The sequence below is a fragment of the Sciurus carolinensis genome, chromosome 1, assembly GCF_902686445.1.
Source record: "Sciurus carolinensis chromosome 1, mSciCar1.2, whole genome shotgun sequence".
NCBI classification, from domain to species: domain Eukaryota; kingdom Metazoa; phylum Chordata; class Mammalia; order Rodentia; family Sciuridae; genus Sciurus; species Sciurus carolinensis.
In genome coordinates, this window is record NC_062213.1 from 207,908,001 (window position 1) to 207,923,617 (window position 15,617).

The 15,617-nt window shown below is 64.9% G+C and overlaps 1 protein-coding gene across 3 annotated transcripts in view; it reads right to left on the reverse strand.

Moving 5' to 3' along the window:
• Positions 1-1,761: 1,761 nt before the first annotated feature.
• Ski (SKI proto-oncogene) overlaps positions 1,762-15,617 on the reverse strand; it is a 52,788-nt gene continuing 38,932 nt past the window's right edge. Inside the window, exons 2-7 of one of the 3 annotated variants that reach the window (XM_047549873.1) lie at positions 7,380-7,505; positions 7,150-7,265; positions 6,627-6,886; positions 6,230-6,522; positions 5,044-5,214; positions 1,762-4,635 (exon numbers count right to left, since the gene is read on the reverse strand). In XM_047549873.1, coding sequence (XP_047405829.1) covers positions 4,447-4,635; positions 5,044-5,214; positions 6,230-6,522; positions 6,627-6,886; positions 7,150-7,265; positions 7,380-7,505 — 1,155 coding nt within the window. In that variant the 3' untranslated portion in view covers positions 1,762-4,446. Of the gene's footprint in view, positions 4,636-4,983; positions 5,215-6,229; positions 6,523-6,626; positions 6,887-7,149; positions 7,266-7,379; positions 7,506-15,617 lie in introns of all 3 variants that reach the window. The other 2 variants (XM_047549867.1, XM_047549881.1) reach the window with 2 other exon arrangements.

A 15,617-nucleotide genomic window follows, 5' to 3' on the forward strand; every position in this document is an offset into this window, starting at 1 on the left:
AGACCCCACCAGGCTGAGGCAGGGCAAGGGCCAGCTGGCCAGCTGTCACAGGAACTGGGCGGGCAGGTTGGCTTTCCACGGAGAGCACCTGGCATCCGCCTCCCACAGGGTGAGCACTCGGGCTGCAGTCAGCCCCCTTGACCACGGGGTGGTGGGGGCTGGGGACAAACTGGGGTTCCAAGAGGGGAGACAAGCTCAGCTGTGACCAACAGTGGCAGCTGTTGGTGACCGAGACAGAAATGGAAACTGGGATGGAAACTAGGGACCTGCCAGGAGGCCCCCTGCCCCGCCCCCGGCTCACCTTTGCCCCGTCTTGGGAGACTCGGAAGTGGGCACCAGGCAGGGAGGTGCTGGGAGCTGCTGCAGGGACCAGGCCGAGGCCCTGGTGATGGGACAGCGGGGTCCTCAGTGGGGGCCCTGAGCAGGGCAGAGGCCCGTCTCCTCCCACTCGTGCCCCTGCCCCACGGCCACAGGCAGCGGGCCTGGTAAGGGGTGCCGCATTGGCCGCAGGTCGCCTGGCCCTGCACCATCTCGCCAGGGTGTTCTGGCAGGTCCCGCGTGCGCAGCGGCAACTCCAGTGGCAAGAGCCAGGTCCAGGAGGCTGGCCAGTCCTCGCTGGCCGCGGAGATGGCCTGTGGCCATGAGCCCACCCACAGGTTCTGGAAGGTCCAGGGTGCAGCACTGGGCAGACCAGGCCCTGAGCTGCCCACTGCTACAGGCTGAGGCTACCCCGGCTCACATCCGGGGCGCAGGGCACACATGACCCCCCCAGGTGGGCCCAGCGCTCTCTCCTGGGACCCATGGCCCCCAACCTGGAGTCTGGCCTGCACGGGAGGCCAGGCTGGGGTGGTGGGCATTCCCAGCTTGATGGTGGCAGGGGTGGGGTGGTCTCGACTAGAGCCCCCGCTGCACTCCCTCTGCCTGCAGCTCCCAGCGTAAGCCCTCCCAGCTCTGGAGTGGGGCCAGGCAAGGCCGGGCAGGGAGGTTTCTCCTGGTCCCAGGCTGGGGGACAAGGGGACCTGGGGGTCCTGTTGGGGGGAGAGATGGGCAGAGCTCTGCCAACCCATTGCTTGAATGAGGCCAGAAGACCTCTGATGAGGGGCCAGACGGTGACAGCCGAGTCCCCGGACCCAGCCGCGAGCTCCTCCTTTGTGAAGTGGGCGCTGCACACTGCTCCTGGTACGGGGCCAGGGTTGGCCGACACTGGCCAGGCAGGGAGGGGCACTGCTTTCTCCTCAGGGCAGCCTGCTGGACCAGGGTCTGGATGCCCCTGCCCACCCCAGCACACACCACTGCAGGCTCCTCGGGATCAAGCCCCGGGGGCAGCTTCCTCCCAGCACCCCTCATAGGAGGGGCCCCTCTCAGCCCAGCACTGCCCCTGTGGGTCCTGTCCCAGCGGGCCAGGGCTCCAGCTGATGTCCACAGCTCCACGTGACCCATGGCCCCGCAGCGGCCTGCCCAGGAGGGCCCTGGGGGCAGACGCCCTCCCCGCCGGGCAGAGCGAACAGATGAGTACGCCAAGCGTCTCTTTTTCCTTTTAAAATCAGGCATTTATAAACAAGAAAGCATACATTAATTACATAAAAATAGTTTTCCAATAGCAGAGTAAGCCATCGTATTGTCATTAGCAGCAGCGAGGGACACTGGGTGCGGGGTGCAGGTGGTGAAGGTAGAGGGGGGTCTGCTTCCTTAATCGAAAAACATGAGAATCCTGACTGAGTGGGAGAAGGGGCGCCTCCCCCGTCCGGGGGGGTGAGGGCGGGTGAGGGCGGGTGGCAAGGGTCCCCCAGACCTGGGTCCTAGGGGTCAGGAGGGCCGGCCGGAAGCACAGCCCAGGGGCTGCTCCGTCCCCTCTAGCAGATGAGCATTTTTTTCCTCAGTTAAAAACAACCCAGAAAATAAGACAACAGGTAAGAAAAGTTTCTGGAAAAGGAACCACCATATACAGGTATAATACAAGGGTGTAAAACGAGACAGTCTGTACACGTCGGCTGCACTACAGCGGCTAGTCTGTAGGAAAGCAGGGCTCGGGACGGGTTAGCTGCTCCAGACACGGATGTTATTGCTGTTGTTTTTCCCTTCGTTAAGAATCTTCTTTCGCATGGAAACAACGAGCGATGAAGCCGGACAGTCACCCAGACAACGGGCTACACACGGGGAGAGTCAACAGCCATGCAAGATACCTCTTCTCCCTCTGATGGAAAGAACTGGCTTGTACCTCACTGGCAGGGGGGCGGGCCGGGGCCGGGACGCCTGGTCCAGCGGCCTGCAGCAGGGCCAGGGCTGCCCCTGGAGGGAAGCGGCAGGGACCACCAGCACCCCGCCACCTGGCCCGGGGCAGGGACGGGGAACCAGGCGGTGGCGGCCGAGCTGCCCGGGAGGGCGAGCGCAAGCTGCTGGTGAAGGAGCCCGCCTTGTCCTCCTCTCACTGGCTCTGGCGGGAGGTGGTGGCAGGCACGGGCCCAGGTGGGACAGAGCTTGAGACAACAGGGCCTTCCCAGGGCCAGCAGGCATGCGGGGAGTCTCCACCACGTGGCGAGGGCCTGAGTACCATGGTGACCAACCAGGGCCAGGAGGCTCTGCCCCGAAGGGCTGAGAGCAACGTGTCCCTCTGCAGCCCAAGGCTCGGCAGGCCTGCCTCACTGTGACCCGCAGACCTGGCAAGAGCCACACACAAGCACGCCACACACTTAAAGCTTTGCTCCAACTGAATCCTTTAGTTTCCCTTCAAGAAATGGCTGAAAAAACACAATTCTGGAAAAACATGGCTGAAAACAGCGTTCTGCGTGCTGCGTAACAAAACGGACCCTTTACAAGACACGGTAATAATGCCCATGGACGGGTCTACCTACGGCAGGGCGCGGCACCCCATGCATACAGGTCTCGTAACTGCAAAAGGAAAAGCAAAGCAAAAGAAAACCCCAAACAAATGCTGCCCGTACGTGATGTCCCTTTTGCATTGCACTTCAGAAGGGGGGCCGGCAGCCACCGAGCCCCCTCAGTAAACCCAGGGCAACACCCCACAGGCAATTTTGTCACCCGGGCGTCAGGGTTTAGCAGTCTCTGGTCTTTGCTGATCGCTGCCGGCGGCAGGCGGTGTCGCGGCCGTTGGCACCTGCACACACGGTCCCTGCCTCCCTCACACGCAGGGCCCCGGCACCGGGACTCGAGCACGGGCTCCTGCCATCTCCCACGTGATGAATACCACAGCTTCAGAGGGGGCCGCTTCTGTCTGCTAGACACTCCTCTTTCAAGCTTGGGCACGGAGACCGTATACAACTGCATAACAGCGGAGGGTAAACGAGATCATTTGGAATAAATGCAAGGAACCTATCCTGACAGTGGCGGATTCAGTCGCTGCTGAAGACGATGCTTTGGGGGTGAGAAGACGAGTCGGGGTTGGCTGTACAGGACGCTGGAAGGCACAGAGCGACCCCCAAGTTCAGCTTCTGCGTTTCGTTTCTTGTGATTCCCTTGTTCAACCAAGCACCAGAGGGGATTCCAAGCACTCAGCACTTAGGGTTTGACTGCTCTAGAAATCGGTAAAAACCTTAGTTAACCAGGAGTAGAAAGAGAGGGCAGGTCTCTGACAAAGTGCAGTTCTAAATATACCTTTAAATGAACAAATAAAAAAAGTGATATAATGCTGTGTTTTGTTCCAATGCTGCAGCCTCAGTCCCAAACGGGGGCGCCGTGGCCTGCTGGAAGGGGCTGCTGGGCCGAGCATGTGCTCCTGGGCCGAGGGTGCACCCGCCCGCCGCGCCATGCCCGACGCGGGCCAGCACCTCGCGATGGCGGCGGTGGTGGAGCCGCGGGCGGAGCCCAGGGCCGGCCGTGTCCCTCGACCGCGCGGCTCTGCTTCCTGGGGCCTGGCGCAGCGGCGTGGCCGCAGGCAGCGGCGTAAGGCGGGCAGTGCTGGGCTCGTCTCGCACGCGGGTTCTCCCTGCTCCTCCTGGCGGCAGCAGGAAGACCCGGGTCCTTGTTGCTGAAAAAATAGACTCTGAAGAAAAACCCTTGCCGTCCCCACGGCCGCGGGCGCAGACGAGCAGTGATGGCTTCCGGGCGGCGCAGGCCACCTGCCACGTGGGCCTCACGTGGCGACGGTGTGCTCCGCGGTCAGTCGTTAAAAAACGTGTTGGCTTTCTGAACGTCAAGTCTCCTTGTTGGCTTTAAATAGCTTATAACAAAAGTGTGAATGTTAGAACGTCCTGGCGAGCGAGGCCTGCTGAGCCGCCCAGCCGGCTCGCCCAGCTGCGGCTGGAGGCGGCCTGCTCACCTGAACGTGGCCAGTAGAAAACTTTGCAGTGGACTCCAAAAGTATGTGGTTGCAACACTCACTTGGCAGTAGGCACGGTAGAGACGTTGTGCTGTGAGGCAGAGCGCGCCCGCACCCCTGCCGGGCCGCCGCGCCCAAGCCATGTGGGCACCTGGCACGGGCGGCCTCGGCTAGGGCTCCGGCTCGGCAGTGCCCTCGCCGCCCGCGTCCTCGGGGCGGGGCCGAGGCCACAGCTGCTCCTGCAGCTCCTTCACCACCTTCTCCAGGTGCTCCCGCGCCTCGCGCTCGCGCAGCAGGTCTGCCCGCAGCTGCTCGCGGTCCGCCTCCGCGTGCTGCAGCTTCAGCTGCAGGTCCTCGATCTGGAAGGGACCCAGGCCGTCAGCAGTGTCCCCTAGAGCCTCCCTCCCTCTGCCCCGGGGCCGCTGGGGCAGGGCCTGGGAGAGCCTCGCAGGCCTCAGGCCAGGGGTGCAGCCCACTCAGTCCCAGACTGGGGCCGGGCCAGCGCCCACTCATGAGGCCATGGCGCACCCTCCCCACCTGAGGCCCGGGTCTGGAAGCTCCGCCCTGTGCCGGCCGCCACTGCTCCTGCGGCCCAGGCCCAGCTCAGAGCGTCTTCCTAAGCACACCTCGGGAGAACGTGGCCAGGAGGGACCCAGCGCGCCGGGCCCAGGGACCTGCCGGGCAGTGCGGCCCACACGGCCTCGTACCTGAGCCGAGTACTTGGCGCGCAGGCGGCCGGCCTCGCAGCCCTTGTCGCACACCCGCACCTGCCGCGCCTGCTCCAGCTCCCGCTTCAGGCGCACGCGGGACTCGTTGGCCTCCTTCATCTTCTTCTCGTTCTCAGCACGCAGGCGCTCGATCTCCTTCCGCAGGCTGCGCTTGGCCTCGGTGGCCTCCCGCAGCTTCTCCTTCTTGGCCACACGCAGGAACTCCAGCTCCTGGAGGGCAGGTGGGCGAGGTCACTGCCAGCCCCCGGCCCCACGCCTGCTGGCCTGGCCAGCGCCCTGGGGCTGCCCTCTCGGCCACCCCACGTCACAGAGGTCGTCAAGACTTGCCAGGCTCAGCTGGCCCGAGCCAGCCGTGCCACTGCTGGGCACACCTCCTCCCCCAAAAGCAAACGTCACGTTTCCTGGTGGGCAGCGTGAGGTGGGGCCACGTGCGCAGGACTGAGGCCCAGGGTGGCCGCCCTGGAGCCGCCTGCAGACTCCCCGCTCGTCGAACATCAGCAAAGGCCTCGTGTGCACACGTGGGAAGCCACGCCTTTGCCCAGAACCGGGACGACAGTGTGGGGGGCGGGGGCCCAACTCCCGGGACCACCTGAAACCCTGCAGCGCGGGGCCCGGGGCTGTGTTGTGCTAAAGCCCACGCACACGGCTGCCACGGAGCTGCCAGACGCCAGCCAGGGCGAGGACTCAGCTGCTGCTGAGCCTGCGGCAGCCAAGCCCCAGGAGTGCAGGGCCCTAGCGGGCGCCGCCACCCAAACATGCCTCTCCCCGGGAGGCTGTCTGCAGACCGCGTCGCCCTCACGTGTGTCAGAAAACAGAGCAGCGTGTACGGAGAACCAGCTGCAGCGCGAGGCGGTGAGGCAGGGCCGGGCAGGGCGGCGAGGCCTGGGTGACGGGTGCGTAGCCACAGCAGGTACCCGGCACCCAGGCCCCGTGCAGGGGGAGGGACCATCCCAGCTGCCCAACAATTTGCCTGCAGGACACTGGAGGGGAGGCCAGCTTCCTGAGTGGGGCTCCCACGCGGGGCCCACGGCTGGACGTGTGGGCCCCGGTGGGACGGCGGTGGCTAAGACACTGCAGGGGCCTCCCTGGAAGCCCAGAGGGACTCCTGGAGGTCAAGACGGCCACACCAGGACCAAGGCACACTGGGAAGGCCCCGCAGAGGCGCAGGGCACCCACTGCCCGAGGGCCTGTCCTCAGCCTGTGGCGGCCCCACTCTCCGGCTCACCTGGTGCAGGCTGCGCTTGGCCTGCAGGGCCGCGCTCAGCTTCTCCTCCTGCTTCACGCGCATCTTCACCACCTCGTGCAGGAACTTCTCCTTGGCTTCCCGTGTGTCCAGGCCGCCCTCCAGGGCCTGCCGGAGGTGTTCCAGCTCAGCCTCCAGCCCGCCCGGGGCGTCCCCGTGGGCCGCAGCATCGGGGGCGGCTGCGGGCGGGGCGTGCACTCCTGGGGAGCTCAGGTCCTTGGCAGAGCTGGACGAGGCGAAGGACGGCGAGGACAGCGAGGACAAGGAGGAAGTGACTGGGGAGAGAGGGCGGGGTCAGTGGGCCTGGAGGAAGGCGGGGACGCCAAGGCCACAGAAAGCAGACTCCGCAGGGAGCACAGGAGGGAACCGATTCACTCACACTCCTCTCTGCTCTCGACTTCGACCTCGGCCTCCGAGTCCTTGTCCTCTTCGGGGGCAGCTACGGGGGCCAGTGGCTCTGGGGCTCCCGGGGTGTCAGCGGTCAGCTTCCGCTTCCGCGGCTGGATGCAGGTGGCGAGAGGCTCAGGGGCCCGGGAGACGACAGTGGTGCACGGTGGGCTCACCACCTTCTGCTGGGCTGGTGGCGCGAGGGCCACGTTGGGGGCCACGGCCGTCTCGAAGCTCTTGTAGGAGTAAAAGCTGCCGGGGGCGCAGGTGTGGGCGCGAGGTGCCCGAAGCTCACGCCCACCCCACTCAGGTCAGCACCGTGACAGCCCCTGGCGGTGCCTCAGGAGGCACTTCCTCCCCAGCTGACTGGGGGTCAGGCTTCCAAAGACCAAGAACAGCCAACGGCGCCAGGCAGGGCCGAGCATGGACAAAAGCCGTGCGAGGGGCGGTCTGGAGACCGCAGGAAGTCCTGCAAGCGCACCGCAGCCTGGGCCGCGCGGGCGGGCAGCACTCACCTGTCTCGGATCAGGGCCGGGAGGTGCGGGGAGAGCTCTTTCTCGCTTGCTGAGACCGCAGGGGACCAGGGCCGGAAAGCAGAGAGGCGCTGGCGAGGGTGGACGCAGCCCAGGCTCTGCCAAGAGAGGCGTACGGGTCAGGGCTGGAGAGACCCAGGCCGCGCATGCGTCCCCGAGGCCGGGCCAGGCGCCCACCTCCCCGAGGACCCCAGCAGGTCCCCGCGCAGCACCTTATTGGAGGAACCAGCCAAGGTCCGCAGCCAATTAGACTGCTTGTCCTTCTCAGACGACGCAGGGCACTGGGAGGAGGTGGCGTCTGTTTTGGGTCTTATGGAAGCCGGGGGCTCGGAGGACACCTGCGATCAACACAAAAGGCCCCGTTGGTGCCTCCCTCCAGCCACGGGGGCCAGCCTCCTGCCGGACACCATGGCTCCAGGCCACCAGGAGCCCCGTGGGCTCACAGGCACCCGCTGACAGTCCAGCTAGTGGCTCTGGAGGCCAGGAGGCTGCTGAGCCTCATGCAAAAAGGCAACCATCATCCCCACAGGAACAGAGAGGCGCTGTGCTGCCTCTGGGGTGTGACGAGGTGACCTCACCGCACAGCTGCAAGCTCTGGCCTCCTCGGAGGCTCCGCCTGACCATCCTTCCCTGCCCTCGACCATTCGTGCCGCCTCTCTGAGGCGTGTTCCTGCAGAGACCTGAGGGAGCTGACGGCTCCCTGCCCACGCCAGTCTGGGGCTAACCCGGACGCAGGGCCTCAGCACTTGCTGGGAGGCCAAGTGCATCTCTGCTGACCCAGAGTGGCCTGGGAAGGGGCCACCCTGGCAGGGGCTCACTGGCCAAGGGTGGGCTCAACCTGGCACTGCCTATGGGCGCAGGGGTGCCAGAAGGCCCTGGGTGGCTGCGGCCACCACTTCACTGGAGAGGACATCTCCGTTGCCCACCACCAAGCAGGACAGGTTCAGGAGGCGCTGCCCAGCTGAGCCTCCCATCAGAGGTGCCAGGAGATGTGCCCTCCACCCATCTGGTCCCGCGAGCACCAGCCCTGGCTGCCAGGCATCCCGTGTGTGCCCCTGAAACCAGACACATCAATGCCACAGTCCACGTGGCCTCTGGGTCCAGGCGACGTGGGAAAGCCAGTGGCCACCCGGACGTGCCCTGTAGCCACCCAGACGCCTTGCAAGAAGAGCAGACTCCCTGAGCTGAGGCTGTGGCTCCAAAGGACATTTCACCTTCCACAGACACGGGTCCTTCCAGAGCAACAAGCGGGGGGCAGGGGGCCCATCCTGAACCTGGGGCCCGGCCCTCCAGGACAGCAGGGTGCCCTTGGGGCAGCGGAGCAGGCCAGAGTGCTGGAGGCCAGGTTCCTGCCTTCCAGGGACACTTGAGGAAACAGTCCCTGCGCAGTCCTGGGGGTGGGGCAGGACCCCTGCTTCCCAGGGTTGGGGGCCGCCAGAGTCAGGAATGACAGGCTGAGCCTGTCCAGGTGCAGGTCCTGCTGACCAGGGATGACCCACCAGGCCCACAGCAGGCCAACTGTTTCCCCTGGACTCAGGCTCCGCCTGCAACCTTGAGGCCTGCAGCCTCCCAGGACAGGGCTGGGGCCCAAGAAGTAGAAGCCCACCTCTCCTCTGTGCCAAGGACCAGGAGGTAGATCCCAGACCTACTTACTGCCTGGGATCCAGAACAGCCGTGTGGAACAGAAGAGAACGCCCTGTAGCCTCAGGGAGGCCACCCGCGGAGGCCCTGCCGAGAGGCCACCGTGCTACCGGGGTGGGGGTGATGTGACAGGGGAGCAGCAGGGCCCCCTTGGGACTGCAGCGTGAGGGCACAAAGGCTGAGGCCGCCAGGGTGGGGCTTCCTGTCAGCAGGCGCCGGAGCAGGTGTGGAAAGCGAGCTCTGTTCTCACCGGAAAGCCACAAGCCCGGCGCCGTCTGGTGCCCAGTGTGCCTGGCTGAGAAACCCCAGAGTCTGGGGGAGGTGCCAGACGCCCCCACCGCAGGCCTCCCCACGAGCCAGGCTGCGGTGGGCAAACCCAGCGTTCTGGAGAGAGGTGTGGAGGGACGGCTGGGCAGGGACGGGCCCAAGGCCAGCGTCTGAGCCCCTAGCCATCGCTCCCAGGGACGGGGAGGTCCTATTCTCATTCCCAACAGCAAGCAGCATCGTTTCCAGGGCAGAGCAGGCTGGTTCTCAAAACCAGAGAGCACAGGGACTTGCCCTCCCGACACCAGACTCCACGGAGGGCCAGCGTCACCAACAGCGGGGACAAGGCTGCGTCACCCTCCAAGACCAGCCGAGACGTGTCGCCTCTGGTTCTGACCCTCCTCAGGACCCCTCGCATGCCACCACAACATGGCTGGAGACTAAACAGGCCTGCAAGGGACAGCCCTACGCCCAGGGGCCCTGGACCACAGTCCTGCCCCAGGGCCACCTCCCTTCTGGGGCTCCACAAGCAGGTGTGAGCCTGTGTCCACGGGTAGGCACGTGGGAGAACAGGCACAGGGCTGCGGACACCTTAGCCTCTCAAAGACCAGGGAACAGGACAGACTGCCCATGGTGTGGCAGATGGGAACAGGCAAAGACCGGCTGTGGACACCCACCCAGGGGCTCCTGCACAGCTGCCGGAGCTCAGCAAAGACACAAGCCCCACCTCCAAACCTGGGCGGAGGGCAGGGGCCGAACAATGGGGTGCCCATGGGACAGAAGGAGCCACAATGTCACCTCCAGAGCATGGACTCGACCCGGCGGGCCCCACGCTGGCCTTGGCCCGTCCCCACCTAAGCCACCAGGAGAAGCCCTGTGCCAACAGCTGCCACAGGGGCCCGCCGGGCACATCTCTCAGAGGCCCGTCTGCTGGAGAAGCAAGCTCGCTGCTCTCCCAGCTCCCAGGACGGCCCTGCAATGCTTGGTGAGCCTCACTGCGGGGTCAGCTGGGCGGCAGACCAGGGCGCATGCCTCACCTTCCCCCAGTGCCGGGCCACTCAGCCAGACAGGGCGGTCCTCAAGCGTCTGCCGGGCAACAGGGAGTGAAGACCAGCAGAAACGACCCTGGCCACGCAGGGCACAGACCCTGGAGCCCCCAGAGCAATGCTTCTGGGCAGGAGGAGGACAGGCCAGCAGAAGGACAAGCTCCAGGGGCCCTCGTCAGGCTCAGGCCAGGTCACAGGGAAACACCATGCTTGGCAGTCCCTGACACCAAAGAGGCCTCGCTGTCCAGAGAGCCAGACACTTGGAGGAGCCTGCCGTGTCCACAGCCTCAGCTCGTACCTGCCTCCACGGCAGGAGGCGGTGCTCACTTGGCTGGAGGTCGTGGGAACAAAGCTGCTTTCTGCTCAGACCTACAGACCAGCTCTGCCCGTCACCCACAGAAGTCCACGAACACCCCCACTCCAGCCTGCGCAGGCAGGCGCCAGCTCTGCAGCAAGGACCTCAACCCAGGGGCTCTGTCCTCCCCGTGCAGATGAGGACTACAGGCTTCCACGTGGCCACCTGAGCTGCCCTTGACCAAGCGCAGAGTCAATATGAACCCTGGCTGCATCGGGCTTCTGAAGGACTTGTGACGGACACCATGCAGGGTGGACCCCAAGTGCGACTGAGGAAGGGGAAGGGACAGTCCTCGGAGTTGTCGGCAGAGATGGAGGTGACCCCAGGGCAAGCGGCCATCACTGTGGCTTTCTAAGCACTTCAAGCCGCCTCCCGCGGCTTCGTGGCCCAGGGCCGGTAGACGCCCGCAGCGAGGCCGAAGTGCCCTCTGGCCTGGCCGCATGCGGGAGCTCCTGCCAGGGAGCTCTCTGCCCGTGCAGCCCAGCTCCCACAGCCTGTGGACCCTATAGAGGAAACAGTCCCTGAACCAGCCTGCTAGGGCCAGGGCTCAGGGACAGGAACTCAGGACAGCACCCAGAGCAAGGGGTCCTGGAAGCCATGGAGGAAGAATAGGACCCTCCAGAGGCACGTGTGCAGGGACACCCACAGCCAGGCCATGGGAGGGGGAAAGTAGGCCAGGCCTAGTGAGGCAAGAGCCAGCGTCCAGGGGAGCAGAGGTACAGGCTGAGAGCCACACCAAAAGGGGAAGGGACAAAGGGCCACCAGTAGGCTGCGAACAGTGCAAAGGGCCTGTGGCTTGGGGCTGAGTTCTAGCCAGGCCCTCAGGGATCAGAAAAGGAACCGACAGTCACTGGGCTGCTGCCTCCTTCCCAGAACCCTGGGCCCACTGTGGGCAACGTGCCAGTTTCTCCTCCCCAGAGGAAGGGCAGCTTCCACCTCATCTGCCCTGCAGCGAGCTTCCGTGGAGGTGAGGGCCCCCAGAACCAAGACCAGCAGAGCAGCAGCTCCCGGAGGCCTCAGCCCAGGGTGCCAGGCCTGGACTGGCTACCCACAGGCACTGGGTGACCCCAGCAGACCAGGTCAAGGCTGGCGCCCTCCCTGTGGCCATGGAGGCTCAGCGGAGCAGGACTCCACGCCCTCCAGCATGCCGAGGCCCCACAAGTGGGAGGCCAGGACCTGCCTGGAGCCCAGGCCGGGGCGCAGCACGCAGCTCCAGGCAGAGTCCTCGGCCCCTCCCTCACTGGTGGCTCGTGGCTCGCGGCTCACGCGGGGTCTGAGCCAGGCTGTGCAGAGGGACCACGCATCAGAACAGAGCAGCGCCGCGCACAGCCCATGAGCGCTCAGCCACCGAGCGTCCGGGAAGCCTCACTTGGTGACCCCAGGACACTGAGCACCAAGCAGAGCCAAGCCTGGAGTGGCTGGTCAGTAACCCTGGATGGCCTCGCAAGGCAGGGAACTCGTGGCTCGTCATGCTGGAAATGAGCGACGCAGAGAGCGTCTGCAGGCTCTGGCCAGCCACATGGAAGCTGCTGCGTGGTCAGTGGTCACTGCTGGGCCTGTAGGACTAGCAAGGGCAGATGTGCCCCGGCAGGCAGGGCCAAGGATGCAGAGTGGGCTTCCAGGCGAGGCAGCTCTTGGTAGGGCCCTGGTGTGGACCTGACAGGCCACCCAGAGGGCAGCTCCCAGGGCTCAGGTGGCACCCCGAGAAGGCAGGGGTGCCTCGATTCCTCACTGGACCCTTGGGGAGTGCCCATGCAGAGGAAGGGCTGGTGAACAGCTGTGTGGTGCACCAGGGGCACGAGCCCTCAGTGACCTGGAGAAAGAGGCCAAGTGTACCATGGGGGCCTCCGGCACTGGGCGGGCAGGGGCAAGGGCTGCAGAGGCCAGCAGGAGAGGCCGGACAGGTCTCACTCACCAAGGGTCACAGCCCCTGGGGGCTTGTGCTTATCAAAGCCAGAGCCAGAGTTAGTATAAATCCATCCCGAAGTCCTGCACACAGTGGCCACACCTGTGATTCCAGGGCCTCAGGACACTGAGGCAGAAAGGTCACAAGTTCAGGGCCAGCCCGGGCAATTCCTGAGACCCTGTCTCAAAACGTAAGTTCTGGGGCTGTGGCTCATCACTAAAGCAGCCCCGGGCTCAATCCCTAGAGCCGAGTGAAAACAACCCATCTCTGCACCTCACCTGAGCACTCGCTGCCGGGGCCTCAGGTCTAGCCTCCCGAGAGGCCACAGGACATGCTACGGCAAGCAGACCCGACAGGCGTGCCGTCCTGGGCTGCTGCAGTGAGGCTACCAAGCAAGTCTGCCTGGCACCCCATGTGGGCAGTCAGCCCAGGACACAGGGACCTAGGAGGGACACAGCAGTCCTCATACCCCTGTCAATTTCTGGAGAGAAGTGTCCCCACCACACTGCAGCTCCTCGGCCAGCCCCAGGGCACCCCTGGCACCCAGCGTTCCCACGGCCAGGCAAGCCTGGACCCCAGCAGGAGGCAGAGCGCCAGGCCTGGAGAAGAGCGGTGGGCAGCCCGGGCACTCTCAGGGCACATCGAGCTGCCCAGGCACACACCCACACACAGGTCGAGCTGCCCGGTGGGACTGGACTGTCCTTGCCACCGCTCTGTCCCAGAGAGGCCACGGCCCAGGCAGTGATGGAGTAGCGTGCCTCGCCCAGAGGGCAGAGCCGGGTGCAGGGAGGGGTCTGCCGGGGAGGCACTGCAGCCGTGGCTCCCCAGACCCCTCGGCTGGCACAGCGGCACTAGGAACAAGTCGACAGAAAAGCGGGTGCTCTGAGTTTAAGAGGACGTCTTACTCAAGGGACGCCGTTGACAACCCGGAGCAGAGGAAAAGGTGCCCTAGCCAGTCACCGACGCAGGCGACGGCGGGACATAACCTCCCGGCCGGCAAACCACCCGCACACCAGATCCTGCCCACAGACCTTCTCCAAGGAGGCGCACCACGGCCCGGGAGCGCAGGAGCCTGGCGGGCACCCAGCACGGAGGGCCCGCGCACCACTGGCGGGAAGGCCCAGCCTGCCCCAGGGTGAGCAGCTGGCTGGTGGCCTAGCAGGACCCCCCCTGGAGGGTGCGCAGGAAGAACACAGGCCTGCGGCACTGGACTCCTCAGCTGTGTGCGAGCCCTCAGCGGCCTCAGGAAGGAAGCTGGATCCTCGAAGGCACCACGGGGGCCGGGCTCACGGAGCAGCGCCTGCCTGGCACGTGAGGCACGGGGCCCGTCCTCAGCGCCACTTCCCCTGGCAACAACAGAAGACGCACCACAAGGTGTCACCGTGGCCCCAGAGCAGCCGTGGCCCCTGGGGACAAGGGCCTGCTGAGCTGGGTCCTGCAGGGCGGCTCCAACAGAACCACCGTCACACAAGGAGCAGTGAGTGGTGAGCACTGAGGGCCCTTGGCAGGGACAACCCCGGTGACACACTGGTCACCGGCTTGGAACTCCACCGAAATGCCCACGCCAGGAAGCCCACAGGGCAAGCACAACTCAGCAGAGACTGAGGGCCGGGAGGGTCTGGGCCTGCCAGCTGCTGGCCAGGCTCCTTCCAGGGTGGTGGACACTCAGGTTAGGCCACGGGTGGCTGAGTGCAGGCAGCCACAGCCCCGTGGCCTCTGAAAGGGGCAGCGCTGCAACAAAACACCTGCTAAGAAAACCCAAACACAACCCTTCTGGGTTTACTGAGCCCGGAGCTGGGCGGGCACCGATTCGCTGCCCTCAGAGCCAAGTGTGCAGTGCCACTGCAGATCGATGCCACAGCGAGACACCGTGCACACTCCTGCTAGCTTCAAGGCTGATCACATCTGGAGCGTCCACCTCTAAAGTCCACCTATGCACGCAGGACTCATGACCATCAGTGGACGCCAGGGTCCACCTTGTCAGGTTCTTGCAGAGGCAGAGCCCAGAAGACCCACCAGAGCAGAGGGCCTGACTTCCAGCTTGGGCAACAGTCAGGCCTTTGCCACCAGGGGCGCCGCAGGGCAGGGGCCACTGCAGCCCAATGCAACTCTCAGGCAGAAAGAGCCTTCACCCCAGCACGTGGCACGTTCTGGAACAAACAGAGATGAAGAGCAGTCGGGACTCGGCAGAGGGTAGGGTCCTGCCTGTGGCTGGCTGAGGCAGGCAGCCTCCCGCGGTGCACAGCAGCTCCGAGGCAAGGCCAAGGGGCCAGTTTCTGCCCCAACGTGACCGGCCAGGCCATACCAGCAGCCAAGGCCATAAGGAGGTAGCCTGGTCAGGACTGGTGGATAGGAGGGGGCCACACTCACATCTGCTCCAAAGTGACCCCCACCCAGGCTCCTTCTGCCTCCTGGCCGAGCAGCAGGCTGGGACGAGTCTCACTGGCAGAGGCCACCAAGGCCCACGACAAAAGGGCTGGACAGAACCATGCTCGCCCCTCTACCAGGGTCCATCCTGCCCCGCCCTTCCTGGAGCCCAGGGTCTTAGGAGAAGAGGTGGTCCACCCATCAGCACATCCTGACCTCGAGACAGGACCGCAGTGGAGATGTCCTCCCACAGCAACAGGCCTCAGCAGGACGCAAAACGGGGAGCTAAAGTCACGCAGAACCACTGGGAACCGCAGCCCACGCTCCATTTCCTCGTTCACAGATGAACTCAAAGTCGGCTTCTCACAGTAGGTCAATTTATCATGGAATCCACCCAAGTAACATTCCAAATCAGGAGAGAAACGTAAAACCGAGATGTGACCCAACAGCTAAGTCACCAGAGACTCTGCGTTTAGAGCAAGACAGCACACTCAACTTTCTATCACGCTGAGACTGCCAAACCCAGGGTGATGGCAGAGCAGAGCAGGTGCCTGAGGACCACAGACCGGGACACGGGAGACAGGCCAGGCCCCCAGCCAGTGCAAGCTCTGTGACCTTTAGGCCACTGGTGGGCTAGCAGAGGAGACTCCACGGAGACACCCCCGAACACCAATGGTGCCAGTCCACCCTGGCTGTCCGCTCATATGGGTCTTCAGAGGGGAAAAGACCGTCTCCCAACAGCCAAACCCCAAGAAGCTGCCAGGCGGCTCCAAAGCCCCGCCTGGGGAAAGAATGGCAGAGCACCCAGCACTGACATCCCGGGCCACCAAGCCCCCGAACTTTCCTTCCCAGCACCTCCTGCCCGGCTCCA